We start from the raw sequence: 11,973 nt of genomic DNA, 5'->3' as shown, positions 1-11,973 counted from the left end.
CTACTTCACCAGTACCTACAGTTGTTTCTTCTTCAGAGGAGTCGTCATCATCTACTACGGTATTGATACTTGTTGCAGATACAGAGGAGGTACCATTTTCCTTGCAGCTATCAATGGTTCCCTTTCTTGAGAAAACTTCTTCTAGATTGATCCGGATGCTACTTTTACATCACCTGCTTTGGATGTGTCCAATACTGCAACTTGTACCTCTTCCTTCCAATTTGAGAGGAGGTGGTGTTCTTCTTCGTCCAGTGTTCGTTGATCCTTTTCAGTCTTATATGCTTTACAGGACATTTATCAACCAAAGGATCCCCCCGACCGAACTTTGGCTACTTTTGGAGTTCTTACTTCAGCATGCTGGTATTGGATCGACCCTTTGGCACTGAAGAGGAGGTGTTGGAATATACAATCTCCAAATGATCTACATCATCATTTTCATGCTTGTACTGGCCATTTATGAGGCCCTGCATATGCATATTTATTTAGGCATTTTTCCCATCTTTTTATGCCTTTCATAACATTTTTATGCTATTATGGTGTTGTCGGCCTGCTACAGCTAGCCGACCAGCTCTCATGAGGGGTATATAAGGGTTGTCCTCCATTCCCCTCATTCCATCTCGTTATTCTACATCCACTTGAGGTCATTAGCAGTTGCTTCTGTTTCTTATCATTGTACAGCACCTACGGGCTTCCCTCGTGCTCAGTTTTCAGCAATAAACATCAATTTTCAGTATTTATAGGTCTTGTACCTAGGCCTACACTTGTGTTTCCTATTGCTCTCACTTTTTTACAAGAAGAACCAAGCAAGGGAAGAGGGAAGGCACAGGTAGCAACAAGAAGACTTGGAACTAGCAACAAGGCACCTCCATATCCTCTGAGCTCAAGACTTATATCAGACTTGGAACTAGCAAAAAGTACAGCACATCAACACTCTCCAAGCTCAAGACTGAATTGGTACTAAAATACACACTAGGGTAGATTTGAACCCACAACCTCTTCTTGGTGTGAGCACCACCATTGAGCTAAAGCCTAGGAGGAGAGTTCAAAACTTAAGTTATCCCCTGAGACTTGGAACTAGCAGCGAAGCACCTCTGAGCTCTCTAGTCATTAAGATTCAGGAAGATTTGAAATCACAGGCGCTTCATTTGCCCATTTAGTTGACTTTACTGATTAGAAATAAATGAAGGCACTTTTAGCCAAAGATTAATTCAATCACTACGTTTGCTCATTTAATCAACATAACAAATTAGAAATAAATGAAACACATTTAGCAGACAGGTTGACAAAGATTAGTTCAGTCACTACTGTAACAAAACATGGAACATGTTTTCATCTTAATCCTCGATAAAACATCAAGCAAAAGGGTGCTATCAATGTAGCGAAAGGGAGGAATTTGAATTAATTGAGGGACAGCTTACCAGGAATTGTGACAAGTAACTATGACTCTACTTAAGCTTACACACACCTTGTTCCCCCTTTAAACCTGCTTAAGATATGCCACATCCAAACGATCCACATAGTTGCACTCTTGTCGTCTGATTTCATTCAATTCACACTACCAATAACAAAGCAACCCTGCACCTCTGAGCTTAAGAGACGTCATTGTAATCCGCCACTGATCGACTGCCCACTAGCCAGAGACCACACCTCCCTACACCATCTAGAGGTAATGTTCCCAAGCTCACTTCCAGCAGTACCCTCGCACCAAGTGTTGGCTTTTTAATACTTAACTACGCCCAGCAGCCATGTATGGTGCAGCTTTTTGGGAACCAAGGCTAGGGGAGGCTACCTGGAAGAGCATAGAGAGGGTACACGTTATGATGATCAAAAGTAAGATGTTGGTGCCACATAAGGTTGTACTAGCAAAGTTCGGAGTGACCCCACTCACCATAGATGCCTCTTTCAAACCGTCACCTACATCCAACATGTATGCACCCTTGATAGGAATCACCTTCCGAGGCTAGCACTAGAGGCATCTATGCATTTACATCAGGAGAGGGAGAGGGAGTGGGTCAGGTTGGCTGGACTGCCCTCCAAGATTTTGCCTTCACAAAGGCTCCAACATACATTCCACCTCTTAAACCAAAAAACTCCCAAGTCACCCTTCATCCATTGAAAGAGCAAACATAGCCCTGAAATTCACATTATTGTTGCACCATGAAAAGCTGTGCAAAAGGCATGTGCATAGTTGCCAATTTTGGAAATTGCGACTTTTGCTACTTGTGAGAATTTAAGGCACATGAACATGACATCGAGAGAAGCATTCATCACATCAAAAGCAAAAAGGTTTTCCTTACAAATTACTTGAATTTTTAGGCTTGGTTCAAAACATTTGATTAAATCCATTACTCAAAACAAGATAGATAGTACTAATAAGGATTAATGAAGACAACAGATCAAGAAAAACTTAATCGCTAAATCATTCCACTAATCGCACAAATTACAAGAGGCAATTGCAACATTTTATAGTCCCAATGGAACTCTCTAGGTCTCATTCACCTCCAGATAGAAGCAAGCAAGAATGTGCACCCAACTAAATCTTCCAGCTAGAGTAGCAAAACTCCTGATCGTGACGATAAAAAGCTCTTCCTTTTTGGAATGTTCTTGGCCGGAAAAAATTTAAAAAAAACTCAGATTGGTCGTATTCCAAGCTTCAACCACTTGCTCCAACTTTCCGCTTAAGTGATCGAACCATCAAAGAGAGCTCATGTTTTGCTTTATTTGGCATCGAACCCTTGGCATCCTCAGCCTTCTCAGGTCCTAATTTTCCAAGATCTGCTATCTCGTGTACTTGCGGCAGATGTTTCTGCTGCTTTTCCAAAAGAGATCGTAGCTGTGCAGCCGACCTGTTAATCATAGTGCACACATGTTATGTACAGACATGATCAATGTTAACTTGCCTAAGGGTCTTTTAGGACATAATCCCCCGCTCTTTAGAGTTGGTGGGTGGGTGGCTGGGTGGCTGGGTGAAATCTCCCTTTTTAATGGGTGAGGGACTATATCTGTCAAGCCCCTGCATACTTGCAATCAAAACAAATGAAGATCCAGTGATCTAAGTGAATTGCTTGCCTTAATAACCTATATAAGTTATATACCGACCTTCTGAACTCGGGCTCGGTAGGATCTATTGCAAAGCGATGAGACGTGAAGAGACTTGCAAATCGTGGATCATCATAGTTAACAGTGGGGAGCTTTTCTGGGATCTTGTCCATCTCCTTCCTTTTACCTTTTAGTCTCTTCTTTAAGTTGTAGCCCTTCACACCACTTGTTGCAGCATGCTCATCTGCAAGGAGCAACTCAAGCTCTGCTCTGCTCCTCTCTTCTTCACGCTTCTTTTCCTCTAATTCGACCTTCTTTTGAGCACGAGCGCCCTTCTTTGGCCTTACCATTGGGGCTGCTGCGAGATCCCTTTCAGAATCCATCTCTTCTGATAACAAATTGGCATCCAAAGCAACTCCCTCTCCCGACTTAAAGAAGGGGTCATCAAAATCTGTGTCGTGCTGAGCGAAATATGGGTCACCCCCAGCTTGGAGCTCATCAGCACTCTCCTCTTCATCATCTTCACCACGCCCACTTTGCTTTTGTCCCTTCTTTTTCTCCTTTTTCTTTCTTAGGTACGCCTCCCACACTGTCTCATCACCACCCTTCTGCTTGTTTTTATCCATAAGCCGCTTGCTTAGCTCTTCCAGCCCACTATGGAATGTTATCTCCATATCCTTGTCATCATTATCCGAATCCTTGCCTTCAGAAACATCATTAGATCCAAGTAGAAGAGCCCGATACTTGTCTCTTGACCCCCTTTTGTCATTGCCCGTTCCTTCTGCATTCAGTTCATCAACACATGCCTTATCTTCATGTAAAGAAGACTGATTAATCTCGAAATCCTCTTCTACATCCTCATCTTCCTCGCCATCAGAGACATCTGAGGCAAGGTATGCTTTGAAATCCATCTCATTGAGCTGCAAAACAAGTCATAAACAACACAAAGCCAATTAGCAGACAAGTAGTAATCACACCATCTAGCCTACAATAACGAGTGGCAGAGATAATTTGCATGTATGTTTATCTTGTTTTCTTTCCTGAGGCCTAGGTACCTGCTCGGCATTGAACTTTTGGTGCAGGGTTTTCGCTCGATCAGGTTCATCATCATCCCACGTGAGCTTTACCTTACTGTGCTGCAAGGCTCGGGTCTCAAATGTAGGAGCTTGGTAGTCCGAAGGCACCTAGCACATTTTACAATCTTCTTAGTACCATTTATCCATCTAGTCCTAAAAAGCGGGAAGAACAGACATTCAAGGCAGCAGATGGTAAAAATCTTAAAAGGAAAGAGACCTTCCAAAAGGTGAAAACATCAAAAATGTAAATGGGGAAAAGGAAAACATTTTATGTGCACGGTGCACACCATTATGTTACACTTGTCATATGCCTTCTTATTTTCTGAACAGGTCCACAGATCCCCTGTTTTGTGAATCGGCACAATGGTGTGCATCGTCCACTCCGCAGGCAAACCCTCTGCTAGTGCCCTATTAAACAGGTGTGCAAGAAAAGGAGCTAAAGAATCTACTGCATATATGAGATGCTCACCCTGCAGGCCCATATGGTCGGCGGCCCGTCCATGCTGTAGGCGGCGGATAGCTTCCTGTACCATCGAGTGGGTAAAGAAGCTAGCTGTGGTAGGTCGAGGCTCCTGTGGCTGAGGTATAGGTGGCTGCTGTGGGGCATGGTATAGACCCTCTGCATATGTGTGCCATGTTTGTGGGTCTGCAATAGGTGTCGAGGTCCGGGGCTCTCTGAAGTGCCGCCATGAGACAGGGCTATCTCTACTCATGAAGAAATGAAAGATCTCTAGCTCCTGTATCTCTGCGAAGGCCCGCCTTTTGCGGCGAGTAAGTCTCCTCATCGCTCTCCTCGACTCCTGCTCTGTGATGGCTCCCAAGGCTCTCTGTATGCGGAGTCGTGAGTATAGGGCTCTGCACTCGTCATCATACCATCTGTTCTGGGGCATAGTCCCAGGTCTCGCAGGCTCTCCTAAGTGTACACGATGTGGGAAGCTCTGTAATGCAGCCGTGTGTAGGAGTGATGCGAGCTGGGCTGTAATGGTATCCATAGATGCCAAGGGATCCATGAGTAGGAGCCCATCCTCTACTCTGCCAGTGTATATGTCTGCCATGTCATGTGTGAAGTAGATGGTAGTGTGTGGCGTCGGTATGTGGGGGGCTGGTGATACTGGTGATCCGGCTAGTGAAAATGCCAAGTATGTATGATCTGCCCCAATAGGACGAGGTGGAATGGAGAATGAGGTGACAAGCTGTGATGCCTCCAAAGACCCCATAATGTAGTCTACCACCGTGCCTCCGGTCTGTGTATGACCCCCATGTGGGAAGCATGTCAGCCCTCCTGATCCCGGCCACTGTAGCATCCCGTTATAAATAACGAGACGATGCCTAGCTCCCAACTCTAGTAAGTGGTCCCCATAATGTCCTCTGTCTGGTCCAGTGTCCTCTGATGAACGACTAGCCCCTATCTCCTCTGGATCCACAGGGTGGAGGATCTCCATGTCATCATAGTCATACAACTCACACTGTCTGCTCTGTGTGTGGGCATTGAAGTCACCCGTAAGAAATACTTCCCCTAGTGTAGAATAATGCATAATCTCCTCTGACAGACAAGTGTATGGCGAGGCTCCTGTCTCCTCCTCCTGTGGCATGTCCTCTGTAATGACATAGGAGGATCCTGATGGAGAAAAGTAACATAGAGCTATGTATATAACCCTGTCCTGTGAGAGCTGTAAGCTGATCCACATGTATCTGGCCTCTGGATCCTGTGCTACCACTCTCAGTCTCCCCTGTAGCTCCCATCTAAATAGGACTGCTACTCCCCCCGACCCTCTCGAGGTATCCTGGCGTGTGGTCCTCCTGTATGCTGACTCCCACTGGAATCCCTCTACTCGAGGTAGCCCTCTCTCTGGGCTCTGATGTGTCTCTGTCAGAAGTATGATGTCTCTCCCCACCATAACATGCTCCAGTCGTCCAGGCTGCACCCATAGTGAACCATTACAGTTCCATACTGCTATGTGTATCTCTGTCAGTGGCCTGGTCTGTGTCCCATAGGCCCCAAACCGCTAATCCATGGGCCGGCCATCGATGATGACCCGACCATCTCGATAGAAGGCCTTCTTGCCTTCTCTCCTCGCGTGTAAGACTCGTGGCATGCAAGTTCTCCTATGCTCAAGCTACATCCTCGTGAGATCATCATCCAAGAAAATAGGAGCTCCCTCTAAACCCCGTAGTATGACCCTCTTCCTCGTGAAGGTGACCCTCTCCGTCTCTCCTGCAAACTGTAGGATGAGGGCTCGCTTGCGTGTTGAGTCTTTCCCGGCTCTCCATGCTTTGGTGAAGGGGAGAGGGTGCTCTTCCTTGTAGCCGAGCTTCATGCATAGAAGCTGTCCATCTTTCTCGGGAGTGGAGTCCGGTGTCTCGGCTATACCTGTGACTCGAATGTTGAGGTGACTCGAATGGTGTGAATGATTTGGTTTTCTTCCCTTTGAGTCTCCTCCCTCACTTCTTTACGGATGTTCTTCTTCACCACCTCGACCCATCCTGACTGCTTGGCTTCGAGCTTTCCCTCCATGTCCTTTGTGATCTCCTTGGAGATCTCTTCTTTGATGGCCGTGAGAGTGTTGTCATTGATCTCCCCTTCTTCCTTCTCAGCATTCTTGATGGCTACCATTTCCACTTTCAATGCACTCACCTCCTCCTTGAGTGCCGTGTTCTCTTGTTCGAGGTTCGTGACCCGTGCTTCGAGAGCTATGATGTGCCTGTGTAGTTTGTTTTCCACCTCATTGAGGTTGGAATCGGATGTCTTCTTGTTCTCCTTGATTAGTGCCTTCATTGCCATCTCGAGAGTTGTATTAACATCTTCAAAAGGCCAAAATGACCTATGAGAGAGAGAGAGAGAGAGAGAGAGAGAGAGAGAGAGTTGTATTAACATCTTCAAAAGGCCAAAATGACCTATGAGACCAAAATGTTACATCATGTCCATGGAATACATCATCATGGCACTGAAAGTAAAACTGAAAGAAAATATCCGTGAAAAAAAACAAAGAGCCTCACGCTCTCGCATCAGCCAAGAATAGTGTCCTCAAAAGACCAAAATATGGTATGCTCGATCCGAGCAACTACAGGACGGTTATGGTTGGCCACGTGCTGGCCAAACTCTATGGTGCAGTGCTGGAGCAAGAGCTTAGCTTATATGCTGAGCGAGCAGGTTTATGCTCATCAGGGCAGGCAGGCTTCAGGAGAGCTTTCTCTACCACTGACCATGTATTCACTTTGAGATGTATGATTGATCAGGCCAGAGTGAGGAAGAGAAAGCTCTATTGCTGCTTTGTGGATTTCCGCAAGGCATTTGACACAGTACCACGAGAGAGGCTCTTTCAGCGCCTGCAGTCTCTTGGCATACCAGCAGATATGACATGGGGCATCTATGCATTATATGAGCAGGTTTTTGGGCGAGTCAGATGTCCAAGAGGTATGTCCGAGACTATTGCTAGCACCATTGGTGTGAAGCAAGGATGCCCACTTTTCCCCACGCTATTTGGGTTATACATTGATGAGGTGGCTGACTTCATTACACGGGGAGGCGGAGATGGAGTTGATTTAGCAAGTACCTCAGTACATATTATGCTCTATGCTGATGATATTGTATTAGTGTCTGAGTCCCCAGGTGGTCTACAACAACATCTACATGCACTCGATGATTTCTGCACACAGAGGGGTCTTACTGTGAACCTTGGAAAAACCAAGGTTATGGTCTTTCATACATCGAGACAGGGCAAGAGTCAGCTGACATCCACTCTCGCAGGATGCCAGGTGGAGGTGGTGACATCATACGTGTACCTAGGGGTTACCTTCTCTGCAGCAGCCACACGCTTTACCATGGGTTCAGCAACCAGAGCTAGATTGACACGGGGATATGCAGCATTGGCTATGCTAGAGAGACAGTGCCACCAGGCGCATTTTCAGGAGCCCCGGACGAAGGGGTGGCTATTTGACACATTAGTCACACCGGCATTGATGTATGGAGCAGCAGTATGGGCGCCAGGACTTGCTACCCATTGGTGGACACAGATAGAGAGACCACAGGCCCTCATGATGGCACGCATGATACGCAACAAACGGTCAGTACCTCATGACATTATCCGAGCAGAGTTTGATGCGCCTCCTATGATGGTAGAGGCCATATTTCAGACTATATGCCTGCTAGACAGATTCAGAGAGATGCCACAGGACAGATTATCATACAGAGCTTTTCAGGCATCTAGACAGTTGGCTGAGGCGGCAGGAGACAGAGAATCATGGTATGCACAGGTCACACATTGGTTCTCACAGCATGGCCTAGACATGGATCATCTACCACCATTCCAGTATGACAAGGATGCACCACATATCCGTCTCTCTCATAGTGAGAGGAACAGAGTATTGAGACAGGATCTATGGCAGCTCTATACACGAGAGACATGGATATCGCCTACACAGCCTCTTCCACCGATGGATTTATAGAGAGGCCTAGATACATGGAGGGCTTTTTACACACGGCTCCCGAGTGGCTATTGGTCAGCTCAGAGTTTCATCACACCGATTGGAGATTGAGACTGGCAGAGCAGCACGGATCCCCCGAGAGGAGAGGGTATGCAGATTGTGCAGAGAGGAGGTGGAGAGTGAGGAGCATTATGTATGCAGATGCAGAGCATATACTGTTGGGGTAAAGGCGTTATGCCCACCCTTATAGTGTGTACAAGCCCATAAGTTATAGTACATAGTACACTTAGTACTTTTAATGTACTCAGTGCACTATGTGTACTAGTGCAATATACATGTGTGATAGAGGAGTCACACACTCACTTCGTGAGTTGACTTATCCCCACAACTCTCTCTCTCTCTCTCTCTCCCTTGCTTCTCTGTGTATGTCTCCCATGAATGAACTCTAAACCCTAATTCAGGTTTCTCCCCATCAACTGGTCTGGGAAGCTGACCGATTCTGTCCTAAAAGTCTTCATGGCCACTGGCAACAAGGAAGTCTTAGGCATCGACAGCTGCAGGAGCATCAGCATCAGCATCAGCATCAGCATCAGCATCAGCATCAGCATCAGCATCAGCATCAGCATCAGCATCAGCATCAGCATCAGCATCAGCATCAGCATCAGCATCAGCATCAGCATCAGCATCAGCATCAGCATCAGCATCAGCATCAGCATCAGCATCAGCATCAGCATCAGCATCAGCATCAGCATCAGCATCAGCATCAGCATCAGCATCAGCATCAGCATCAGCATCAGCATCAGCATCAGCATCAGCATCAGCATCAGCATCAGCATCAGCATCAGCATCAGCATCAGCATCAGCATCAGCATCAGCATCAGCATCAGCATCAGCATCAGCATCAGCATCAGCATCAGCATCAGCATCAGCATCAGCATCAGCATCAGCAGCATCAACAGCAAAATCGACGCCCTCCTTTCCTGCAAATCAGAGTAAATCAGAAAATTTCAAGGTATTCTGCTTCAATTTTTTTTGGGATTTGCAATTGAGCAAGTACAGTAATCAATTGAGCAGGTACAGGTGCCCAATTGCTCAATTTTTGAGCAAAATTGGCAAAATTGGGTGACATTGGTCACAATCAGGATAAATTTGCAGGAAATTGGTCAAATCAGGATCAATTTGCAGGAAATTGGTCAAATCAGGATCAATTTTGCAAGAAATTGGATGTCGAAATTTGGGGCTTTTGATGTAATTGTGCAATTAAGCACTCATACATGCTGTATGATGTGAAAAATCGCACATTTGGGCAAAATCGCAGCAAATTGCAGTGCAAATCAAGGGGCTTTTGTGCCGATTTGGTTGATTTGCATGTAGGCGATCGCATTTGATGCCGTGGATAATGTGTTGATGCCTTACAAGCACTCAATGTGCCTGTAAATCAAGGGGCTTTTATGTATTTGATGTATATGTGGCCAGGGGGAAGCATCGTGAACACTCTGGATGCCTTCATGTGCGCCAATGTACCATGCATGATCAGAAATTGATCTCAAATCAAGGGGCTTTTCAAGTTTGTATACTTGTTAAGCTTGGCAAAGCAGCAGGCAAGACATTTATGCCTTGAATCCTCATAATCAGCTTGCAGTCAAGGGGCTTTTGCCCAATTTCTGTTCGGGACTGTTGTATGCAGTGTTCGGGACTGTAAAAGTCTGATTTTCACTCATTTGGACAGCCAGGAGAGCATTTATTGCTACTGTACCTGCTGGTACAGATTTGGCACAGCTTTGTGCAAGTTTTGGCATGGCTGTACACTGTTTTGAGTGACCAAAAGGTTCAATTTCAACTGCTGAACTTGCCGGTACAGGTTTGGTACATCATTGGTGAGCACTTAGTACTGCTGTACAGTACTTTGGAAGGGCAAAAGAGCACATTTAAGGTGCTGTCCAAAATCTGCAGCAACCAGATTTTGGTGTTTTCATCACATAAAGTGGGAGAAAAGTTGCATTCTTGCTTCCGCAGTGGGAGATAAAGCTTGGGAGAACATTTGTGAGCACTTTGTGTGCTTTGGGTGCAGTGTTTGCACATCTTTTGGTGCAATGTTTGCACATTTGCAGGGAGTCAGGCATTAAAGGTTGCATATTGCTATGGCAACCACAGGTGAGAGCTCTTCATTGCTTCACATCAAGAAGCTTGAAGGCTCGCATAATTATGATATTTGGCAAACCCAGTGCTACAATGTGTTGCTCCAGAAAAAGCAGCACAAGCCTATCAAAGAAAGGGGTGTGATGCCCGCTTCTCTTACAGCTGAAGAGTGGGAAGATATGGATGAGCTGGCAAGATCTACTATCATGTTGTCTGTGTCAGACTCATTACTTTTCAGCATTCGTGAAGAGAAGACAGCTTGGGGAATGTGGCAGAGATTGCAGGACTTGTATGCCCAACAAAGTGCCTCAAGCAAAGTGTATTGGTTGAAGAAACTCATAGGTCTTCAGATGAAGGAAGGGGCTTCTATGACAGCCCATCTCAATGAGTTTAATGGTATTGTCAGCCAAGTCATTAATCAAAAGTTGGCAATGGACGATGAGTTCAAAGCCACTTTTTTGTTATGCACTTTGCCAGAGAGTTGGGACACATTCAGGACAGCCACTAGCAATTCGAATGCTATGCTGTCATATGCAGATGTTGAGGGTGCTCTTCTTCAAGAAGAGATGAACAGGAAAAACAACTCTGTTGGAAAGTCCAATGCAATGAATGCACGTGGGAGATCCCAGCAAAGGGGAAAAAGCCAAGAAAGGGGAAGGAGCAAGTCTCGCTCCAAAAAGGATTTGGAATGCCATTATTGTGGCAAGAAGGGACACATCAAAAAGCAATGCTACAAATGGAAAAATGATCAAAAAGAAAAGGGAAAAGGCAAAGACAAAGAGAAGGATGAAGCCAAAGATGTAAAGCCAAAGGGCAAAAGTGGAGTCAAGATTGAAGAAATCAATGTGTCACATGCAGGTGGCAGTGAGGATGAGGTCCTCTTTACGTCTTCACTTGATGCCCATTCACTTCTTACAGGTGGTCATGATATGCACTCATGGATCATTGATTCAGGTGCCTCCTTTCATGTCACAGGTTGCAGAGACTTGTTTGTCAGGTACACTGCTGGCAATGAAGGAGTGGTTTATTTGGGTGATAACCATGCATGCAAGATACTTGGCAGAGGTGATGTGAGGCTTGTGTTTTCAGATGGCTCACAGCTTATGCTCCATGATGTCAGGCATGTGCCTGAGATCAAGAAGAATTTGCTTTCTACTGGACAGCTTGATGATGCTGATTATGTTACCACATTTGGTAGTGGAAAGTGGAAGATTAGTAAGGGCTCACTGGTTGTTGCCAGAGGCTCTAAAGTGGACACTCTTTACTTTATGCATGCAGGTGTTTGTCACCATGC

General features: G+C 45.7%; 1 protein-coding gene across 1 annotated transcript in view; it reads right to left on the bottom strand.

Annotated features, from left to right (window-relative positions):
- Window positions 1–2,396: 2,396 nt before the first annotated feature.
- Window positions 2,397–11,973, bottom strand: part of LOC147614783 (pre-rRNA-processing ESF1-like protein) — a 32,924-nt gene continuing 23,347 nt past the window's right edge. The window contains exons 5-7 of the mRNA XM_086780128.1: window positions 4,095–4,223; window positions 3,100–3,959; window positions 2,397–2,846 (exon numbers count right to left, since the gene is read on the bottom strand). Of these exons, the coding sequence (XP_086636254.1) occupies window positions 2,654–2,846; window positions 3,100–3,959; window positions 4,095–4,223 (1,182 nt within the window). The 3' untranslated portion in view covers window positions 2,397–2,653. The remainder of the gene's footprint in view (window positions 2,847–3,099; window positions 3,960–4,094; window positions 4,224–11,973) is intronic.

Source organism: Cibotium barometz, chromosome 41 (assembly GCF_041138505.1).
Source record: "Cibotium barometz isolate CiBa-2024 chromosome 41, ASM4113850v1, whole genome shotgun sequence".
Classification (NCBI taxonomy): Eukaryota; Viridiplantae; Streptophyta; class Polypodiopsida; order Cyatheales; family Cibotiaceae; genus Cibotium; species Cibotium barometz.
This window is presented reverse-complemented; position numbering and strand designations above follow the sequence as displayed.